General features: G+C 43.3%; 3 protein-coding genes across 6 annotated transcripts in view; 1 reads left to right on the top strand and 2 right to left on the bottom strand.

Annotated features, from left to right (window-relative positions):
• Positions 1 to 4,071, top strand: part of pde4cb (phosphodiesterase 4C, cAMP-specific b) — a 36,072-nt gene extending 32,001 nt beyond the window's left edge. For all 3 annotated transcript variants that reach the window (XM_067229479.1, XM_067229478.1, XM_067229480.1), the window contains 5 exons: positions 65 to 164; positions 251 to 405; positions 601 to 723; positions 990 to 1,172; positions 2,204 to 4,071. In XM_067229479.1, coding sequence (XP_067085580.1) covers positions 65 to 164; positions 251 to 405; positions 601 to 723; positions 990 to 1,172; positions 2,204 to 2,776 — 1,134 coding nt within the window. In that variant the 3' untranslated portion in view covers positions 2,777 to 4,071. The remainder of the gene's footprint in view (positions 1 to 64; positions 165 to 250; positions 406 to 600; positions 724 to 989; positions 1,173 to 2,203) is intronic.
• Positions 4,072 to 5,453: 1,382 nt separating this feature from the next.
• Positions 5,454 to 7,869, bottom strand: ifi30b (IFI30 lysosomal thiol reductase b). Its single transcript, XM_067229481.1, has 7 exons — positions 7,696 to 7,869; positions 6,914 to 7,102; positions 6,653 to 6,724; positions 6,378 to 6,467; positions 5,959 to 6,111; positions 5,669 to 5,737; positions 5,454 to 5,583 (listed from the first exon to the last, which is right to left on the bottom strand). Exons 1-7 carry the CDS (start codon positions 7,834 to 7,836, stop codon positions 5,524 to 5,526), a joined length of 774 nt encoding a protein of 257 aa, XP_067085582.1. The 5' UTR covers positions 7,837 to 7,869; the 3' UTR covers positions 5,454 to 5,523.
• Positions 7,870 to 8,121: 252 nt separating this feature from the next.
• pik3r2 (phosphoinositide-3-kinase, regulatory subunit 2 (beta)) lies at positions 8,122 to 22,146 on the bottom strand. Of its 2 annotated transcripts, XM_067229806.1 has the most exons (16): positions 22,094 to 22,146; positions 18,902 to 19,601; positions 17,307 to 17,396; positions 16,515 to 16,589; positions 14,884 to 15,024; positions 14,019 to 14,220; positions 13,653 to 13,741; positions 13,274 to 13,433; positions 13,004 to 13,102; positions 12,381 to 12,561; positions 12,065 to 12,190; positions 11,615 to 11,757; positions 11,342 to 11,518; positions 11,190 to 11,261; positions 10,809 to 10,979; positions 8,122 to 10,584 (listed from the first exon to the last, which is right to left on the bottom strand). In XM_067229806.1, the coding sequence occupies exons 2-16, from the start codon at positions 19,224 to 19,226 to the stop codon at positions 10,395 to 10,397; spliced, it is 2,241 nt and encodes a 746-aa protein (XP_067085907.1). In that variant the 5' UTR covers positions 19,227 to 19,601; positions 22,094 to 22,146; the 3' UTR covers positions 8,122 to 10,394. The 2 variants fall into 2 exon arrangements, with proteins under 2 accessions (XP_067085907.1, XP_067085906.1); XM_067229805.1 differs by lacking the exon at positions 22,094 to 22,146 and having other exon boundaries at positions 18,902 to 19,704.
• Between the last annotated feature and the right edge of the window lie 268 nt (positions 22,147 to 22,414).

Here is a 22,414-nt window from a genome sequence, read left to right as displayed (position 1 = left end):
GGGTATAAATAATTTGATCAAACTCGATCAGCATCTCAACAGCTGTCTTTTCTTCCGGTTGCAGGCAGTCTTCACTGATCTGGAGATCATGGCTGCTCTGTTTGCCAGTGCCATTCACGATGTGGATCACCCTGGAGTGTCCAACCAGTTCCTCATCAACACAAGTACGGCCTCCCTTCCTCATCTTAGCCTTCTTCTGAGACGGATCTCAAAGTGAAGCATCTAAACAGGTCTGTGTCTCGGTCCACAGACTCCGAGCTGGCCCTGATGTACAACGACACCTCCGTTCTGGAGAACCACCACTTGGCGGTGGGTTTCAAGCTGCTGCAGGAGGACAACTGTGACATCTTCCAGAACATCAACAAGAAGCAGAGACAATCCCTCAGGAAGATGGTCATCGATATGGTCAGTCTTGAGGAGTGACGAGAGCGAGTTTGACTTTCAAAACGGCAACTATTTAACTACTTAATTTACTACTTTTTTGTCTAGCGACTACCTAAGAAACGACGCGAATGTATACCTTTTTCATACGTATGCAATTAATTCAGATGTAAAAATCAAGATATGCAAGTCACACTGACGTGTTGTTGTGCTGTATAGGTGTTGGCTACAGACATGTCCAAACACATGCACTTCCTCGCTGACTTGAAGACCATGGTGGAGACCAAGAAGGTGACCAGTCTCGGGGTGCTGTTGCTTGACAACTACTCCGACCGCATTCAGGTGAGGACCAGGAAGTAGCTCCTGTAACTCTGACCTCTGACCTCCAGCATGACGTTTATAAATAACTTACCTGTATGACAACCTTGTTTTATTAGTTGTACTAAACATGTTTAACACTGAGTTCTGTTGAAATACACTTTGTTGAAAACAAATACTTACCTTAGGAATGGCTTTTGCTGCAATACACTCATTCTGTTTGACCAAAAGCTTTGCAAATAGTCAACTCTCTAAGGTTTGGATAATCATAAAGATTTGAACAAATCCAGGTGTTGCAGAACATGGTGCACTGTGCCGACCTGAGCAACCCCACCAAGCCCTTGCAGGTGTACCGGCAGTGGACGGATCGCATCATGGTAGAGTTCTTCACCCAGGGAGACCGCGAGAGGGACAAGGGCATGGAGATCAGCCCCATGTGTGACAAGCACAACGCCTCCATTGAGAAGAGCCAGGTAACAATCTCTCTCTCTCTTTCTTATATATATATATAAGAGTCAGATGGCTGAGCGGTTAGGGAGTCAGGCTATTAATCAGAAGGTTGTTGGTTCGATTCCCGGCTGTGCAAAATGACGTTGTGTCCTTGGGCAAGGCACTTTACCCTACTTGCCTCGGGGAGAATGTCCCTGTAGCTACTTACTGTAAGCCGCTCTGGATAAGAGCGTCTGCTAAATGACTAAATGTAAATATATATATATATATATATTCTGAACATCCTGCTGACCTGACTGTGCCACTCAAACAGTACTGGGCTGCGTTTCCCGATAACGATGGATCGTAGCAACGATCGAGCAAAAAACGAAACCATCGATATTTCTTACGTGCGTTTCCCAAACATGCTCGTAAGGAGTAGGCTAATCTATGTACTTTCAAGAGTTACGAATTTTCAAGAGACACTTTAGCTACGATGTCTAGGAACGGCCCGTAAAACTAAGATTCGTCCTACGATGGATTCTACGATCAACTTAGGCTTACGACGCTTTCGGGAAACGCACCCCTGACTGTTACGTTCTCTTGCTTTCTCTCAAAGAAGAGGGAAACTGCAGTTCAGCCAAGACATACATTCCAAGTATTGATTTGAGCATATATTTTAATAAGCATAAATATGGAAAGAGGTTTGACTTTGGAATCCATTATTTGTACATTATGAACTGTAACTCCTTACTCTCCTGTCTCCTCCTGTCTTGTAAAAAGAGGATGCCAATATCCTTTTACCATCACACAATCACAAACTCACACTAACACTCACACACACACACAAAGTTGAAAAAAAAGTGATGGTCACTTAGTGAAAGCTCTTTCTGTCTCTCGCACACAAAAACATATCTTTCAAATATTTGCTCGACGAAAGGAATCGTGTTCTTGTAATGCGTGATGGATGCTGACATGTCAGGCACAGGGGTAAATCGACGACCCCTTTCCCCAGTCATGTCTAACGCCTCTCCAAACCCTGCTGTGTTCAATCTCCTCGTTCGTCCCTCCCCAGGTGGGCTTCATTGACTACATCGTGCACCCTCTGTGGGAGACCTGGGCTGACCTGGTGCACCCGGACGCGCAGGATATCCTGGACACCCTGGAGGATAACCGAGAGTGGTACCAGAGCATGATCCCACACAGCCCCTCCCCCTCCCCCTCCCCCACCACCCCGGAGGACAGGGACCAGGAGGGGGGATCCGGGGGCGCGCCGGGGGCCAGCGGATCCTCCACAGGGGGCGACAAGTTTCAGTTTGAGCTCACCTTGGAGGAGGAGGAGGAGGAGGAAGATGAGGACGAGGACGAGGAAGACAAAGATTCAGACCTGGAGAGTCCGCCTGAGAGCGAGAGAGAGGACTCCAGGACCTCCCCGTCTCTGCCTCCGGACCTCGGGGGTGGCGGCCGCCCCCGCCCCCCCTCCCCCCACCCCGGTCGAAACCTCAGTCTGGCCACCATGTCGGTCAGGAGCCCCCGTCACCACAGGACGTTAACGCTGCCGGGGTTGGAGAGGGACGACGTGGACGAGAGAGACCGAGAACTCAGCCAGGACGGGAGCGGCGTGGCGTACCTGCGTCTGGGCACGTAACACACACCACGGCCCCGCCCTGCACCACGCCTGCCTTTAACAAGCTGCCTCTCATGGAGGTGTGTGCCAATAGGAGCAGAGGCAGGACGGTCCTTTTTAATAAGCCTGTAGTAACCACAGTCCCTTTACACTGGAGACACCCCTCTGGAAGAAAACAAGGGAGATTTTCCTCCTCTTTTTTTTTTATCTGGCAGAACAAGAAGAATCGTTTTAGCCTCTTTTATGAGTGCCAACTAGGCCTTTGTATTAAGGCCTGCTTTGGGCAGTTTGAGTCGCTGTATCTGACTGACTAGACTGAAGACCAACAGAACCAGTCTTACCAAGGTCTACTGAAAAAAACATGGAATTCTACTGAGAACAACATTTTGAGATGTGAGATTTTCAGACATGAACAGTGGAGGATGATGATAGTATGACAGGGTCCTGGGACATTTTGCACCATAAAATTTAGATGATGTACTTTTTAAATGAAGCATAAATGATTATGCTTAGTATGTTAGCCCTTGTGAATGATGTGAATGATAGGTTTTACCAAATACAGTATGTACCTGAATAGCAAGAGAATTGTGATTTTAAACCTCAGGGTATGAATAGAAAAAATATTATTTTGTAGCAAAAACATATTGGGTACCCCTCACTTAAACTGCCTGTTTTATGTTTTGTAAATCTGCTCTGAGCATCCCTGAGACAAAGGGAGACTGAAACATTGAGATTATTTAATGGTTTCTGGCGCCCTCTGTTGAACTTCATGCAACACTGAATTTTCAAGGAGAATATAATCTATCAGCAACAGTAAATTTGTAGGACTTTTTATGGCGATAAGAAATTAGGAAATTGGAAATGTTCTCAATTTCACAACCTTTTATGTAACTTGTACCACTGTGGTCTATGTTCTGGGGTACCCAATGCAAGTTGTTTTGAATCTAGAAAACACCACTTACACTCATCTCTTTTACAATTGTTTTTTTTTTGTCTGTGTGATCATGTATAATGTTAATGTCCCACGTTTTAATTTGAGTTGCAATGGTTATTTTTTGTTGTTGGAGATGTCAATACTTGTGTATCTGTGTGCTTTGAAACTTTTATCAGGGTGCCTCCATATTAGCACTTTACAATCTCATAGGCAATCCCTTGCTTTAGTCTAAAAAGGGCTATAGCCATACCATGATCATTGTGAGCATCAGTCAGCTTAAAGCTAGTATTTAATTCGATGGTACGTTGCAGAAGTTGCAAATTCAAATATAATTAACAGATTTGATCAAATCAGTTACTTTACAAGCGATTCATTCTGTATTGATATTCTTGAATGTTCCTTTAATAGATTTGTTTGTGGAGGGAAAAAACACTTCTTTCAACAACAAAAACAAACATCAAGGTCAAACTTTCACATAAAAAAGTGCTTTTGCACCGCGCAAATCTGATTTAGATTTAATTTAGTCAACGTAATGATTAGCTCAATGAGCAGAACACTGACATATCCAGACCAGTTTCTAGCATTGTGCTGATTAAGTTGCTCTATTTATTGGACAAATGTCAAAAAAATAAAATACAATATTACTTTGAGCGGGTATGTGACAGAGAGAAGTAGCTTAATGATAAGACAATCTCAAATGTACCTAAAATACCATAGTACCTCTTGTTGAAATCGGAGAACGAAAGCAATGTAATATTTTACTTTTAGAGTAAATCACTACAACAGTCAGAATCATCCAATTTACAGTTTGGAAATTGCCTTGGAACACTAAAAAGAATGTTAACTCTTTAGTAGTGATGTCTTACATGCTAGCATTTAACTTTGACTACAAAGCAGAGATGGAGTCAAGACCAGAAACCAAGTTGTAGGTCCCGATCCAAAACTTGGAACCCCAGCCTAATAAATCCAAGACGGGTCGAAACCACGAAACAGAAAAACTGTTCTGACACAACAACAAAAAAGAGACCATATATTGTTTCTTATACATAGGAAAAGGAGGAAGACATTGAAAATGTTTTGTTTTCTTAGCTGTGAAACGCTTCATGGCGAAACAACTTCCGAACAGGAAATTAAGTACAGCAAAACCAACACAGATTTCAACACAGACCACATGGTCTCATGAACATGAGATTAATACTCCATCTCTCTTTTACAAAGCCTTAAGTGTTATAGGAGATAGGACAGAATGGAATGCCATCATGGGTAAAATATAATATTAGTCAGTGCCATTCAGTGTTAAAGACAACATTAGGATACAGCTTGCTTGTTCCTGCCTTACCTATAATATTGCTTTAATAGAGACACATGAAAGATATGCCATAATGTTCTGTTTATTTTCTCCTCAATGTTGTGCCAAGTTGAATAGTTATGTGTATGTCAAGTACTGTAAAATGCCTTATATGTTTAAGAGCCTGAAGAAAAAGAATCAAGAATACCTTCCAAAACAACTATTTAACACTCCAATGTTTGTCCATTAAATTTCCTAGATTTTATCTTTTAAGCCAAAAGTCTTTGGAATCCAGGTTGTTGTCAAAATACCAATAAATGAAAAAAAGTTAAACCTCTTGTATACATATGGTTCTCTCTTACCTTGTCTTAGTCTAATATACAAAAAAACATCTTTAAGTATGAAAAAGTTAGCAGTAATATGTTTAAAATGTCATCAAAATATATATTTGAGGTACCTTAAATGTATTAAGTGTTAAAAAAAGGTATCACATTTAACCAGCAAGCAAATGTCGGTTGGTAAATCTAGGCCAAGATTATATTGCTTTCAGCAGTAGCTTCGGTCAAGTTTCTTCAGGGCTCCAGTGCAGGCAGGTGGTTTTCCTCCCTTTGGAAACAAGAGAAAATGTAAATTTGTATTGACTTATCACTGTTTAAAAATTGCAGTGTCATTAATCCCCTCATCTACTCACCTTGTATAGGTTGCAAACCAGATTGAAAAGCGATGACATCGCCTTGTCCTGTAACTCAACAGTGTATTCCTGCAGGTTGACAAGTTAACCAATTATCATTGTTGTTGCACTGTGCCTGATAGCTAAAATGGCGCCTGGAAATGCAGACCATCCCTGACTCCCTCGAAATACTATTAAATTGATGTAAGACTTCAAATGCTGACTGTAGCGGTTTGCCACTAATAATATGTCTACATGTACAGTGCTTGTGTTAGAAGAGCCATACAGAATACACTAATCAGCTGTTTTACCCCATTGAATGTGACCCAAGGCACGTGCGTGTGGGCAGGGTTGAGGGCTCTGGTCGTCAAGGCGTTCTCATACATCAGCTTGTGGCCCAGCTCTCCCTTCACACAGGATGTGATGTCGTTCCACGCCATTGAGGGGGCGTGCAGTTGCAGACACTGGCTCAGACGTCAACAAAAAGGTACTGATCACAACACCTTGATCACAACACCTTACACTTGATGAAAATGCTTTTGAACGCTACTAACAAACTAGACACATGACGCGTCCCTGGTTATTCCAGGCCTGCTCTGAGTGCCACATTTAGTTTCACTAAGATGGAACCCAGGCTGGCAACCAACCTCGAATGTAAAAAACGAAATATTTTCAATAATTGCGCGTTAAAACGGATAATAAACGGAGCATATTATCTTGTGGTACTCACAGGCTGGGCAGCTCTGAGAACATCTGCAGAAGACTCCATGCAGTAAATGACAGGAAAGGCAGAGTGACCAGCTAAATGTAGAATACAGGACTAGATGGAGAGAAAATGTAAGGATCAATCATTTCTTTTGGCATTGTATTGTCTACTTCTTTTTATGGAAGTAGATATATGTAGCATGCTGGACCTGGGTGGGTTTTACTGTATGTTACAAAGGACTTTATATGTACTGTATATGAGGTCACATTTTGCAACCTCAAATATATGGGAATAAGCACCTGAATCATGTTGCTGTCACATTCTGCCTCTCCTTGTTGACAGGTGAAAGGAGCATTTCCTGTTGGAATCCCCTATGGGCAAAAGCAAAACTGCGAGCATGAGAACAAGATGGCTTCCTCTTCCAACTTAGAGTTACAATATTTATCTATTGTAAATGCTAAAGCTAATGCTAAACAGCTGTCTGTGTATAATGAAAATGTTATACATTGACATCAAATCCAGTGAAATACATTATTGCTCTCCCTTAACTCGTGGCCCACCTCTGTGTTGACATAGGGGACAAGCTTGACCTCCATGATGTCTTGGAGCATGGTCCAGGTAGGATAGAGCTGATGGCTGATGAAGGTCCTGCAACCTGGGCACAAGCTCTCATAGTACAGGGTCACCTCTACTGGAGGAACAGCCAGGTTGGGCTTGGTGGCATTCAGCTCAAGACACTGCTTCTGAACCTAAAAGGAGGGGAGGTTGAGAGTCTTGTCTTTGTCTGTAGGCAACCAGAGCTGAATATTGGTTATTTTGTTATTAGAGTAGTGTTGTAATTGGGGTAAACTGAATCAATAGATTGTAGATTTGCTGCCATGCCATCTGACCCGTTTCCCTCCCCCGCCAACTGGAAAGAAATTCTCATCACATGCCTGCAGGAAATATAAGACCTCTGGTGTCTTAATTTCAAAAGCATGATCCTTATTCTAAAGTAGACAACAGTGTCTTTGAAGAGGAACTGAACTGGAGCTTGTAGATGTCTTGTAAATCCCACAGTGCACAGTGTCAAATCCCACAATATGAAATGTATTATTTTAGGATAGGATGAAAAGTTAGTTAGAACTCGTCTTTTGTTAAACAATGACACCTTGGACTCTACCTCACAACATAAATAAACCTACATGCTTATCTTAAACATTTTAAGTTTAACCTTGGATATAGTTACCATGATCTTTACATGTATTTATTTACTTCAAGGGCTGTTGATTGTATACCCAGGACCTTTATTAAGTACATTCTTATCACTGCATTTTAATTTGAATGACAGAATTACACTTACCTTGCATTCTATTGCAATTTCCAAAGACCGGCACCATTGCGACGGAGGATAACTGCAAGACGGCTTGGGCTTTGATTTTCCATTACATTTGTGGAAAGTTGTACAGATTGCAACTGTGGCAAAAATTGTAGCAAATTTCATCTTTGCTTTTTAAAACTAGCAAACTATTGTGACAGAACCAGTCAATCTGAACCAGGCGAGAGTTGTAATAACGGACTTGGCAGACATGCTCCTCCTACCTTTGACTCTTCCTTGAGCGCTTTTAATACAGCAATTATCAAATTACTTCAACCAGGAAATGCTTGCTACTAAGTGCACTTCACAATTCACCCAGACATTGTACCCGCTTAAGTTCAATAATTACAATAAACGGTATACATAATAGAGATAAAACGTCTGCAAGGACAACACAAAATCAGACAAACCTTTTTGCCATGACATTTATTCTTGTGCAAAATGAAATCAACATTTACATCTCTTCTCCAGCAGAGATCAGTCAAAGAACTGCATACCAACATGTGTGGACTGTTGTACTAGACAGCCAGGGGCATGTCAAAACCTAGCAGAAAAATAGTATCTCGAAGACTTTTAAGGGAATCTTGACTTATTTGCGGACATTTTGCAGACATTTGTTAAGTGTCTGCAAAAATGTTACTCTTACTGTATAATGTAGATGGCTGTATTTGCTAGTTGTGTATTTTTGTTTGCACAAACAAGAAAGCTAACTTAACACAGTAGTCCTACAAACAAGTAAAAAGAAAAAATCTTAATGAAACAATACAAGTTTCATTTCACGTAACTTTTACTGAAGTAATCAAACTGTTGTTTTCTTTTGATTTGGTTATTTAGAGACCAAATCTAAAAACGTAAGGGAACAAATGTATTCAAGGTATTTGGGTTATAAACAGACAACAAAAAATGAACATAGAAGTTAAAACAGCCTTTTATAAAAGCTAATTTCATACAGGATCTCTGCCACCTCTTATCATCATCATAATTTGTTGTGTTACTGTGGCAGGTCTGATCATAGATGTGTTTCATACCAAATCTAGCACCGCACTGTTAAACAGTCACTAGCTTATTTCTGTGAATACAGGAACCTATAAAATGTCACTATTAACCACTCACACACTCTAAAACAGAAAAAATATATTTCCACAGCATAATCATACAGATTATCAGATTTTTTATCTCAGATATAGGTCCAAGCCACAGAAAGACCATAAAATATTTGAAAACGTCACCATTTTCATCTACTCTGCTTTCTGGTCTAAGACTGTCTAAACTTTGGTCACTGTCTTACACTGCATGTACAGTAGATGTGCCTTTCTTTTTTACAGTACTTTCATATACACTGTATCAAGGCGCATAGTCAGACTATTCAAATCTGAAGTCTAGTCAAATCTGGACTAGCCTCAACACAGTAAATAGTATTATAGTGTCACTCGAAGTAGACACTTCTGCTACCTAACAGGATGCATAATATTCCCACATTTTAACAGTTTTGAATTTTAGCAAAATTTCATCAAACCATGCGTGTTAGGAAAATACATCACTGCCAAAACGCTTTATACTGACATCTGCATCAATGTAACAAAATCTCCATCTCCTGCACCAAAAAGCTTCACATGAAAATAGCATATAGTATCTTCCAATGAAGGGAGATACATTCTGTGCATGTGCTATTGGTTTTCGACAAGCAAAATGTTCTTTTCATATTGAAACATGTCCTCCTGTGTATTAGACAATGCATTTCTAGCTACTCGAAAACCGAAGAAGAAATATTGATTTCAGCTTGAATTTCTTCACTGCCTTGAAAAAGCTCTGTATAGGATCATCATCTTCATCAACTGCTCCATGTTCACGACTACACAGTTTGTCAAGTGTTGATTTCAAGTATACTTATAGTATAATGCATCCATTAACCAACACACACACACACACACATAACCCAGAGACAAAATGGTGTAATAAACTACACTGTGTGTAAACTAGGCTTATCCAATAGTATTCCTGCCTTGGGCTACGCCATCTTATCTCACGATCCACACAGCTACAAAATGTAGAAGAATACATTTGTTATGGGGAACGTGATCTATCAATCATTCAAACACACACTAAGGCAATCTAAGAGACAACAGGACCCCCTCCATCCAAATTGTGCACACAGTGCTGCGGGCCTGTGCTACTGTACCACGACTATATAGTTCTCCCGCAGTCCTGTGTTATAGAGGAGAGGACTCGAGGTGCTGAACGAGCCAGCTTTCTGTTGATCTCATTAGGGAGGGGGAAAGACAATTGAAGTGACTGGATAGGATGAAAAAGGCACTTGTGTTAACAACCTACAAAGAAAATGGCCATGCCCAGAGCCTTCAAAGTTGACCAACTTCAATGAAATTATCAAGATCCCTGATCTTATAGTTGTGGCTCATATTATGGGGGGGCATTTAGTTATTTATGTCTACATCAGTTACTATACTTGGGCTCCAACACTAGAGTTATGGCAAGATGAGGGAAAACTGAACCACTTACAGTCAAAAGGGTAACAACCCACTCATCCAGTCCAGGTTGAAATCATGCACTAGCAGGTTGCATCTTGAGATCCTCCTATGACCCAGCAAAAGCGTTGCAGTTCCGGTTCCAGCAAGTAAGGGTTGCCTCGTGGTCGCCTGTCGCCATGGCTTCACGCCAATTCAGATTCATCTGGGTTGCTGGCTGAGGACTGGCCAGGCCAGGGTCACGTTCAGCTGGTCGTTGTGCTGGACCAGGGAGGTGTGTCTGTAGTGCAGGACCAGGTCTCTCAGCGAGGAGTACAAGTTGTAGGGCTCAGCGAAGCCATAGCCTTTCGAGGTCTTGAAAATCACACAGTGCTTGATGTCCCCATCCACTCTGCATGGGAGTTAAACAGTAATACACTCAAGTCAAGAGCTATTCAACATCAAGTTAGGCCTTTCCCTTGTTATTTACCAAGTTTAAAAATAACATTTTATCAATCAATTTCAAAATCCCACTAATTTACACTTCAGGCAATACACAAATCTACATCTCTCAAATCGATTCGTCAACAAAAAAGGAATCACAAAAATCAAAATGGTTCCCGTGGCGACACTCACACCACAGAGCAGGCGAACGATCCCTTCTGCGTCTGGCTGCCTCGGATGAGGAAGGTGCCGTCACACCGGCCCCTCAGCAGGTCTTCCGCCTGGCCGCGCTTGATGTCGCCCACGTACCAGGTGCACTCGTCTTGGTGGGCAACCTCCTCTTCATCGGCCAGGGAATACGGGCTAGGGGAGGGGGGAGGTGGGGGTGGCGGGGTTAGTGTGAGGAGGAGACAAGACACGGTACAGAAGTAAGACCAGTGTGAGTGGAAGAGGAGATCTGTGGGTCTGAGGAGACCACAGCCTCAGGGAATCCTCAGACAAATCGTTGCCTCTCCTTTGTATTAAACGAACGTTAGATTCAGGTAAGGTTCGAGCTCTGTTGACGGTACTCACTCTTCCACTTCACTTCTGAACCCCAGCCACTCGTTAATCTGCTTCTGCCTGGTGCCCTTTTGGGTGAGCCATCTAAAAACACAGACAGCAGAAGATTAGTTTGGAAAACCAGTGGGCCCGTGGTGTTTTGTGTGTTTTGCGTGCTTGCTTACACCAGGTACTGGTCTCGGATCTTCCTGAGCTGCATGAGGTCAGGTTTGAGGCTGTTCATCTTCTTGTCGATCTCCCTGTTGTCCGAAGCCTGTCTCTTCAGATCCTGCTCGAGCCTTCTCTTACTGTCGTGGATCTCATCCACACGTGACTTCAACTTGTCTGCGTTACTTTGGATTCTAGAGGGTTGAAAAACAACACCGGACGTTTCAAATCGTCCTTTTGCTCATCTGCATTTGCTTGGGTGACGAAATCAAAAAGATTAATTGGCATACCTCTCAACCTCTTTGTCGTTGCCCTCTCTATGGAACTTGTCGATGTACACCTGGCTATAATGCTCCTGGGTCTGGCATTGCTCTTCAAAGATCTTGATGGTCTCATTGAAGGCCTCAATGGCAGTCCGTTTCATCTGCAGCTCCTGGAGAGCGTGAGGTCACAAAACGGTAAACGACATTTCCACAACAAAAGGTTACATTTTGACTGAAAACGGGAACTGAATTAAAGTTCCTTTTTTAAATTCTTGTTTCTATACTATTGAATATTGTACTTCCTTATTGGATATATGTGTACTTCTTTCTGTGTTCGAGGTTAGTGATTGTGAAAGATTAAATGCACACAGCAACAAACGGTACTCCTGTTAAGCAACTTTGCTGTGTCTTCGCCAACACACTGCTTATAATATTATAGGATCGACTTGGGAGGTCCGTGCCCGGCCCTGTTGCTACCTGGGAAGTGTGAGTGTATTCCTTGTAGAGGGCATCGTATTCTCTACTCTTCTCCTGGTACTGGTCATGGTAGATCTTCAACTGTTCACCTACTGCGTCGACGCTGTCCTCTTTCACAACCTGGTCCTGGCGAGGAGAAAGGGAACGAAACGCCTCAAGCAACCTGAAGTCTTTCTAGATTCTAGTGTTCTGGAAGCATCCCTACATGTGAAATTGTTTCTTATTAGTACCCAAGTTGTGGGAAAAACGTTGTTGTGGGTGACTTTATCACGAGGTGCCATGACAACACCATAGTTGAAGGATTGCGTCAGCCTACCTGCTGGTATTTAGATATGGGGTAGATGAGCCGTGTGTCTAGTTTGGGGTTGTACTGGGCCAGGGACTCGTGGTGGTAGTGTTGGATCAGCTCCACCACTGAGCTAAAGTCCAGCGGCTCAGAGAAGCCGTACTGGCCCCCTCGGTGGAAGATCTTGATCAGCTTATTGTTACCTCCTTTCCTAGAAGAAGCCGTGGACATTGAGCAAGGTGAGATGACTAAGCTACTGCAAAGACCCCAGACGCTAAACAAAGTCTTGGGTAATACGTTTCTGGCAATATTTACAAATTATTTCATGCCAATAATGCTTTTTTTTTTTTTTTTGACAGCCATGCGGAAAATGCCTCTCAACTCATTGTCTTCAATAACATGCTCTGTAATTTGAGAGTAGATCAGCAATAAAACTAATGACTGACATTTATGAGTACCCCATGCTTCTGAAACGAGTCTGACCTGACTGCTTGGTGTGCACATCACTCGAGACGTATGATGCAAGAGCATTAGTCAAGAGACAGAACGTCCTAGTTTGAAAAATACTGAATTTTCAACTCTAGAAAACCCAACTGTCTCTTCTGGGTGTTCCTGTCACAGCTTGTTAAGATGGCGGCTCTCATTTCTCTTACCTCAGAGTGAGAGTGTATTCTCCTTGCACCTTGCTGGAGGCGTCTCGGACCAGGAACGTGCCGTCGGGTGAGTCACGCATCTTTTCATTTACTTCCTCTCTGGAAAAAGCAAAAAATACCATTGTTTTTTCTCTTCAAAATATAACATCTGAATTCCATTTGTGGAACATGCAACCACACTTTCGTAGAAACGTGGAGATGTTTTTAATCATTAGGTAAATATTGTACAATATATGGTCACAGGGAAAATGTAAGGGGTTAAGTTTCTACCTGGAGATGTCCCCCCAGTACCATTCTGCGTCCCCTAGCAACCCCACTTCCTCGTTAGCTAGCTTCCCTCCATCTTCGATGGCAGTCGCTAGCTTCCCTCCATCTTCGATGGCAGTCGAATGTGCAACAGCTCTGCTCTTTGAGGGTTTGGGCGGAAGCGCTATCAATAAGAGCAAAAAAATATATATATATCAACCCAGAGGTTCGTACCTCAGATATCGTAAAAATAAAAATGGAAAGCGCTTTGTGTATCGTTGCGGTAGAAAAAGTGCTATGTAAATGCAGTCCATGACATATCTGTAGCATGTCTGGAGGGAGAGGTTGAGACGAGGGGATGGTACAGTAGTGCATCATAAAACATGCTGCAGTGGGCCCTTACCTGGAGGCTTCTGTTCTTCCGGCTCCCAGCTCCTTACTAACAGCAGTCTCTCCAAAACCTGAGCAAATATCTGACCATCCTTCTCTGACCTGGCAGGCCAACAATACAGATTCATTATTTGGGAAACTTTACTGTCAAATAATAGAGTTAATTTGTATTTCTAATGTGATCTTTTTACAGCAAGAAAACATTTCCATTAAGAGAAACTCAACCACAAAAATGTCATCGCATTAATGTTTCATAATGTAATGTCTCTACAGTTTAGCCCGGAAAATAATTTAAATCAACGTTCGGCTGATCCTATGGCGAGTTCTGTAACCTTGAACGAACGGTGAGCTCTTAAAAGGAGGATGGTGGTGGACTGACCCTGAGGGAGGCTGGTGGGGCAGGAGCAGGGGGCCGAAGAGGAGCCCCAGAGCGTGGCGATCCAGGCCGCTGTGAGCAGAGCTCTGGGCCACCCTCTCCAGGTGTCTCAGGAGGTACTGCAGCGTGACACGGTTCTGGGGAGGAACAGCGGGCGGCCCCAGGGCCTTCACCAAGCGCTTGTCCGTCTCCTCTACAGACAGCTCTGTGGAACCACAATTGTGAGATTAGTGTCATAACACACATATTTTTTTAAATACAAAAAAGCTCGCTCCGTATGACCTGAGCAGGCCCAAACGTAATATGCGGGCGCAGAATTCCGACGAAAACCCGCGGATTTTCAAATGGAACGCATTGGTCTGAGGCCAAATGTAAATAATTCTCAACTAATATTATGTCTCTATTCTTTCGAAATATTTAACATGTATTGCCACCAGTGTAGGTAGGTCTGTGATAGCAATCGAAGGAAGTCTGACAACCCTGAAACTGATACAGTAACGTTCACATTAGACTAGCTACTGTAGCCAATATTAAAACATTAGCCAAAAATGCAGAGATTCAGCCCTGAAGAATTGACACGGAAACATTTATCAACCAAAATTACAGCAATAGACAGGACCAGGGAGTTTTCAGGATGGATCAATATGTGTTTTTTACACAATCTGTCAACATTCAATCGACCATATTCAGCGTCAAACTTTTTTGGAACATCTTCGGTCGCTCCGACAGAAGAACAGGAAGGTTAGCAGAATTCCGCAGATTTCCTCATGTTTTTCAATTTGAATAACCGCATAAAATGTAAAAAAGATCTGCAGGTTTTGTTTGGGCTGGGTCCTGAGTGACTTTGCATGCATTCACAAAATGGTACCTTTTTCCTCCAGGATGATGGTCTTCAGGATGGCATACACAGACTCCGGGAGGAGAGGGGAGGGCAGGTTCTGCAGGAAGCCCACCAGGGCCTGGGAGAGCGCCTGGCCTTCAAACTGGCCCATCTCAGGCTCCCACAGCTCTGCAAAAGCAACGGTGAAATACACCAGGGTTGTTCTTAAACTCCAGTCCAGCCTGTGCACTCTGCTGTGTGTGTGTGTGTGTCTCACACTCTCTCTCTCTGTCTGTGCTTATTTCTCTGGGCTAGATATTCAGGGTGTGTTATGTGGCATTGCTCACGCTTCTCAGACACGCCGTCTGGCAGACACTGTTCAGACTAGTTCTGTGACAGGTGACACTGTCTGAGTTCCTGAAATACTGCCAGTGCTCCCCGAACGCTGCAGCTCAGCCTGGGCTGGGAGCTGCTCACAGCCCTGTCACACCTCAGCAAACAACAGCTGTCTGGAGAGGCTTGCCAGGCCAAGCTCGTTCCCTGAGCAAACTTGTAGAGAGGGTGTGTGTGTGTGTGTGTGTGTGTGTGCATCCAAGCGTAGAGAGGAGATAATCTGTCTGGGGCATGTTTACGATGTGCACACGCATGTGCGTGTATACATGCGGGCTAGCATCGAAAGGAGAGAGACTGCGTCTGTCGTGCGTGTGCTTGCGTGCGAGAATAGCAAGGAGAGACTGTGTGTGTGTGTATGCGTGTCAATGTAAAGGCTTGACCTTTGACCTGGTCTGTGGGACCACATGATACAACATGCTTTAAATTATGTCTCCCTCAGCCCGATGGCCCTTCGAGGTGATGATACTGTACCGATAAAGCTATAGAATGACCATCTTCAATAACAAAGTACTCCCTTTATCCACCAGGCAAGACAAGCAGTACATTACATTTATACTCATGAAGCAGGCCATGCCCAGAATAGGCCAGATGAAAGCACTTTATTGCTTTTTCCATTGGTGCAAAACTCCTAAAGGCTGTTCTCAGGACAGAGAGTCAAAGAGAAACTAGACAATGAGGAGCACAGTCCATTCAGCCCACATAAGAGAGACTGTCTTTAGGGGGGTGAGCCCAGCTGAGTTGAGTCTCTAGGGGTGGCCTATTTTTCCCCCGTACACAAACAAAGGCAGTGTTATCACTCTCATGTCGAAACAGAGCACAAATGGAGCATGCAGAGGATCCTAGCAGAGGGGGAATCACAAGGGCAGCATGGGGACCCTGTGAGTTATGTGCTGTATCTTCACTCCACTGATAGGATAGGCTATAGCTGAGAAATCTTTTTGATGGTTGCAGAATTCTGTGAGAAAACTTGTATGGTAAAGACGACTTCAAAATTGCCATGTTTAGTGCCCTTGTTTATCCTGTGTATTTTGTAACAAATAAATAATTATGAGACAGATACATGCTTTCACAGGTCACAAAAACACTGAAGTCAAGTCATAAGCATGGTTGTGTCGAGTCAAATGTATGCCTCAACCCTGACTACCACACAAGGTAACAAGCTTGCTTTGCATGGATTGGATATAAATCCTAATGCATGTATGCACAAACATACATACATAATACATTCTCAGCATCAAAGACAAAGCATTCCTTGCACTAGAGATGGTGAGCATAAAATGACTTACCAGTGTTCAGGTCAGGCCTGTGACTGCCTGCAGCCAAGGAGCCCGACGTGCTGCATAGTGTTGCACTCTCCAAACCTGAGGTGCATACACCAAACACACACATTAAAAACTCCTCAAATTGTAATTTTCTCTCTTGGCATGCCTGGACTAGTGGGTTGGTAACACATAGAAAGCCACTTTATCTCAGTATCCGACTGCACTATGTTGACCATTCATGCTGCTCATTATTCTTATTTTTATATATTTTTTATTTTATATTTAAATTGTTGTATTCTTAGATTGTTTAGTTCTTAGAAATAGTTAAACTTTTGTACTTTTACTTAATTTAAGATCTGTATATGTTTAGTGTTTTGCACCTCCCTGCCACAGTAAATTCTGTGTTTGTATAACATACATGGCGAATAAACCGAATTCTGATTCTGATTCTCAAACATGGAGAACACAGAAATTGGGGCTAAAAATACAGTTGGGTGACACCACCGCCGACTGCTGCCATGCAGTGTTTGAACGCGGACCTGGTCTTCCACATGCTACCAGGGGGCCCAACAGCTCCTCTTAGGAGTGTCAAGTCTGAAGGGCCAAGTCTAGACAGCCAGGAGAGGAGGGTTGACTGACTGGTATTCAGCAGAACTGTGAAACGCGGGGGGAGGGAAGGAGGGAGGGACTCCACCTATATCTCTGAGTACTTGTCAATGGCTCTAAACTTGATGGAATGGACCAATGCAGATAAGCATTCCTGCTTTCATGCATGTCTGTAGGCCTACTGCCCTTTACCACCACAAAAGCGCTTACCTTTCCTGTCAATGGCCTCTACCAACCTCCCCATAGCAGGGGGTGTATTTTCTGTCGGGCACATGAGGGTTGGTTCACAACCTGAAGTCCCTGGAATGCATAATGAGAAATAGTTTCAAAAATGGTCTTTGCAATCTTGTCAGATAAGCTAAAAGATAAAACCCAGTTGAACATTTGACATTTGCATGGTATGAGTAATTACTGTTGCAGTAGCACGCAGATGGATGCATCTTTGCAGCGCACAAGTAATTCCCCTAGCTTGTCTCACTCAGAAACCAAAACGAACGGCTTAAAAACACTGAAACTTTCCACTCGATTCTCCTCTGCCGTTTCTATTCCCCCCCCCCCCCCCCACTCCTCTCAACAGCAGGCCCCATTTTGCCACAGCCCTTCGCGTGAGGAAGGTTTAGCTAGCGCCTCGGAGCAGCACAATGAAGGGTTTAAGAAAAAACCCTGAACAGGCAAAACGTTGCTGTGGCACAGTGCCAACGCTCCCCTTTTCAGGCGGAGCTGCGGAGGCTGGAGCTTGGCACCGAGATCCTCCCTGGCAGGGCCGCGCTAAACCGCGTCCGATTATTAATTTTGGAGTTCACACGAAGTGCTCAGTCAGCACATTCCTTCTCCGCGTCGCACATTAAAACATGGAAACTCTGCTCCTGCTTTCTCCACTTCCCCTCACCCTTTCTGTCTCCCTCCACCGCACAGTTTACCACTCTCCCCTAAACCTTTTCTTCCCTTCATTTTTCACCTCCGTGAAACAACCTGGGTCTATCTGTCGTATCAACTGTGCAGGAAAGCAAGTTACGGTAGGTTTATTTCAACAAATGCAACACATTGTGCAACACATAATAAAAATGAGCCACGGTCGCGTCTAGCTTTGTCTAAACACACATGCTTACCAAGTTTCTGATGGGTTTTAATCTAGAGCAAATGTTTTGTTCTAACTACTCGGCTAATAAACGCCCTCTACATCAATGACCCATTTGAGAAAGTCAATCCTAAAACGTTTGAGCTAAAATAAACTTTTTTTGCACATTGTTTAGAGAGTCTTGGTAAAAACAGGATGGAGGACAGTTCATGGAGGAAGTGAATTTGAGGTGAGCAGCTTGGCACAACATGGGCAGCAGTGGCCACCATCCCATTTCCATCCCTCCAAACGGACCTGTGGTCTGAGTAGGAACTGAACTGACCTCCTCTCCAGAGGGAATGAATGGAAGGCAAATATTGGGGCAGCGTCACGTGACCCCCGAGGAATGTACGACTTCAGCAGAACGCAAGCTACCTGCCTTCACCAGTCCCCCAGGCCTGGCGTGCCTCGAGAGCTTGGGTAGCTTTACAACCACCAAGACTGGAGGGAGGACAGCCGAAAATCAAACAAAGAGAAGTAAACTGACTGAAAGAGGGAGGATGGTGTGTGAATGCATGGAGCGGGACCAGGAGAGACAAGAACCCAAACAAGATTGCTTCACAGGGCCACAACGCTCACAATGTCCATATTCCATAATGGATGGGACACCCTGGTAAACACAGTCCACAATCCCTTCATCAACACTCTTTTCAAAACTACTATACAAATACAATTTGATTTGATTTACCTTGCTGAGCCGGGACAGGCTGAGGCCTGGGCGTCGCTGGAAGGGGTCTCTGTTGCCGAGGCTGACTGGACGACGAGGACATGGTCACAGGTCCCACATACTGAACGTAGGTGCCTGGGAAGTCTCCCATCTGTTGGGTGCGTTTGTTGACTCCCACCATCCAGCCCAAACGCTCCGGGTGCTCATGGTCCCCGTCCTTCAGACCCAGGGAGGACAAGGACGCTTCAGCGACAGTCAGTATGTCCCCTGGTTGGAGGTCAATGTCCTCCTCACGATCTTTGTTGTAAGGATAAAGTGATCGGAATTGGAAGCCCTCAGCTGCCATGTTGTGCAGACTGTAGATGTTGACCGGTGACTCACTGACAGAGTTGATGAACGACGCGGAGTATCAAGAGTGCGTTTGTGAAGATGGTGGAACACACTTGGGCAATATCAGCTAGGAGGCATGGTTGGCCTGAATGGCAAAAGTTTTTTTGAAGTCAGAGCTGGCCTGTGTTTGAGAAGCAAAGCACTTTCCTCAATTTAGATCCCCGATTTAGCCAGACTATTGAGCAGAGAGACAGCATTGGAAACATTCTCTTCAAAAGAACTGTTCAGAATTCTGATTCCAGCCCTGGTTTGGTTGTTTGCAGTTTCCTTTCAGTGTCTTTCACCACCTTGTTGCCACACAAAATCCGTTAAAGTAAACTTGCGGCAAGATCTACAAAACACAGAAACAAAACAGGGTTTTATTCCCCACTCAGATTTCATAATATAAAGAGTTCTAGGCGATTTGTCATTGACTAGTACGATAAGCCATCTGGGAGTCAGATGGATGAGCGGTTAGGGAATCAGGCTCGTAATCTGAAGGTTGCCAGTTCGATTCCTGGCCGTGCCAAATTATGTTGTGTCCTTGGGCAAGGCACTTCATCCTACAAGCCTCGGGGGGAATGTCCCTGTACTTACTGTAAGTTGCTCTGGATAAGAGCATCTGCTAAATGACTAAATGTAAATGTAATAACTAAAATCACTCAAAATCAAACCCTTGTCGTAGATCTGTCTACCTTATTGCAATTGAATACAACACAGTGGAATGCATCTTTAATGTCAATTTTTGCTTGGTAGGAAACAATACTGGGTAGCCATGCCATGTTAAAGAAACCTAACCTACGTTAACGCTGATCTGATGCCAAAGATTTGATTCAATCCTAGGATAATGATGGATCCTTATCTAATGTGAAGCTAATTTCACAGCTGAGGCATGTGATAACCAGGAATCATTTTGGCGAAGAGCAATGTATTGCACAGATCAGTCCAATTGTGAACCTTTTAACAATGTGAGGCATTCATGAACGTACTAATTCAATGTCCAGTCTTATCAAAGATAACGGTCCATTTAGATGAAATAGGCCTAATCATCCATAATATCAGATCCGGATACTGGATAAGAGATGTGGGAAGATAACAGAATAGAGCAAATGTAGGCCAGGAGAATGTACAGCTCATAGAAAATGGTATAGTATTTTTTATAGTAAGGTCTGCACCTTCACAACCCCACAAATAACCACTTAGGGTCCTCCTCTGTTCACAGTTTAGAAGCATCTTTTCGATTATCTCACAGGCACCAAAATATGGGACACCTCATTTTACCTTCAGTTCGCCTCCATCATTCCACCACGCAGCACAAAACAGAATACACAGGCGTACACACAGTTCCTATCAGTTACAAAACAAGTGGCACGAGTATCCCTATGACTATCACTATGATGAAATGGAGAAACGTCAATATGGTACGCCAACGATGGGGCAATACTCACCCGTCTCTGACCAAACAGGAAACTGTCCTGGCACTGCACAGCAAGCCTGCAATTCAACAACCTCCACGCACAGCGAAAAGGTGCCAGGATGGACACGTGGCACTGACATACCCAACCACAGGCCTTAAAGCTCACGCCATCCTTTAGCCCACACCCCTCCAACCCTCCATTTAAAAGGTCCTCTCCTCATGGTCATCCTCATCTTAAAAACACCTTCTGGATGATTCCACCGTGCATGTAGTTTCCAACTGAAAGGCATGTGTCCCTCCTTCAAAGCAAGTTTTAACAAATGTATCATAAACATACTGAATATCTAAAAACACATACATGAAGGCTTGCAAAAAGGTATTTGAATCAAAAATACAGATCCCGTCATCAAAGAATGGCTTGTCATCAATTCTCCACACTTTACACAAACCTTCTTACAGAGGGGAAAGACCAAGACGAGGAAAAATCCCCTGTCATAAATAAATAAATTAAGGAGGTCACTGTTGCTATAGAGAAAGATGGGGTTTAGTGGTCTCCTGGAATCCTATTGGACAATCTGGTCCCATGTGCACAGGAATCACCAGCCTTGCTTTAACAAATCAAGGAAATGTTCTAATATTAGAAAATGTATCTAGGCAGCGTGGGCATCTGACCCCCGAACTCCTTATCATTAAATTGCACTTCACAAAATAATAAATGGCTTACATGGCGGAGAAAAACTGCAAAAAGAATGCGTTCCATCTGTACAGCACTTTCAATAGTCCATTTCGCGGCACATTAAGTTACTTTGTCGTATATATTTATATATATATATTTTTAAATAAAATGTATAGCCTACAGTAGGATTGGAGGAAGTGAAATCATCTTCGTTCACCGCTGTATGAATAATAATGTATCCGTCCGTTCTAACTTATTGGACAAGTGAACACAGGTGCTTTGCCACGTGGAATTGACGTCTGCATACACAGGCTTGCCAAGATGGGCAAAGGTTCAGCATCCTGATTCATACAATCAATAACATTTTAGGTTTAAGAACTTAGTTAAAAATATAGAAAACTCGTTTCTGACATTTTCGATGCAAATACTAAAGGCTAGCTGTAAGTCGACATATCCAAGGTTACTGCATGACAGTCTGTGCAGCAGGCATATTAATCTGTTAAAATGTTGAAATTGTTAACTTTAAACAATACGCCTTATATTCATTTGCACAAAGTTCGCAGTAAAATGCACAATGCCGTGCCCCAAACTGAGTCCTCTATTTGAAACTCCCTAAGCCTACATGACTTCCAGAGCTAGCGATCAAGTTCAATTGCGCTTGGGGGTGTTGAGCAAGCAACAAAGTGTTTAAGAATCTTTATCTGCACCACAAGTATATAATAACTATTTCAGTTACGTTTACAAAACTCACCTGAAGAATGTAGCTATTTGTAGTCAAATCTTTTTTACACAAACTTGGCGTAGTTTCTTGTTGGTCTGTAGTTCGCTGCCTTCCTCCACCTCCCTAAAACTGGATTTATCGCCAAACCAGACCAGTCGACTCGTTATGGGAGGGGTCTTTCAGAGGCAGGAAAAAAAACTGGTCGACGCACTGTTGTACACCGCTGAAGTTGAAGTTAGTGTTGTGGGACGAGAAAAGCCACCACATTAGCAAAGTAGGTCCATGGAAAAATATATATTTCTCAAATTTGGTCTTGCAATGCCAAATGTTCAATTTTAACAGTTGGGATTG

Source organism: Osmerus mordax, chromosome 26, assembly GCF_038355195.1.
Source record: "Osmerus mordax isolate fOsmMor3 chromosome 26, fOsmMor3.pri, whole genome shotgun sequence".
In the NCBI taxonomy this organism is placed as follows: Eukaryota; Metazoa; Chordata; class Actinopteri; order Osmeriformes; family Osmeridae; genus Osmerus; species Osmerus mordax.
The sequence above is the reverse complement of the archived record's forward strand: the minus strand, read 5'-3'. Positions and strand labels throughout refer to the sequence as shown.

What these genes read in the sequence shown, in the direction of transcription:
- ifi30b (XM_067229481.1), bottom strand. Translation starts at nt 7,836, where the DNA reads ATGAAATTTGCTACAATTTTTGCCACAGTTGCAATCTGTACAACTTTC. An exon ending in AAATTGCAATAGAATGCAAG is followed by an intron (nt 7,103 to 7,695) that starts GTAAGTGTAATT and finishes CCCTCCTTTTAG; the next exon opens with GTTCAGAAGCAGTGTCTTGA. An exon ending in CTTGGGTCACATTCAATGGG is followed by an intron (nt 5,738 to 5,958) that starts GTAAAACAGCTG and finishes GTCAACCTGCAG; the next exon opens with GAATACACTGTTGAGTTACA.
- pik3r2 (XM_067229806.1), bottom strand. Translation starts at nt 19,226, where the DNA reads ATGGCAGCTGAGGGCTTCCAATTCCGATCACTTTATCCTTACAACAAA. An exon ending in CATCATCCTGGAGGAAAAAG is followed by an intron (nt 14,221 to 14,883) that starts GTACCATTTTGT and finishes GTGGTTCCACAG; the next exon opens with AGCTGTCTGTAGAGGAGACG. An exon ending in TACTGGGGGGACATCTCCAG is followed by an intron (nt 13,103 to 13,273) that starts GTAGAAACTTAA and finishes TGCTTTTTCCAG; the next exon opens with AGAGGAAGTAAATGAAAAGA.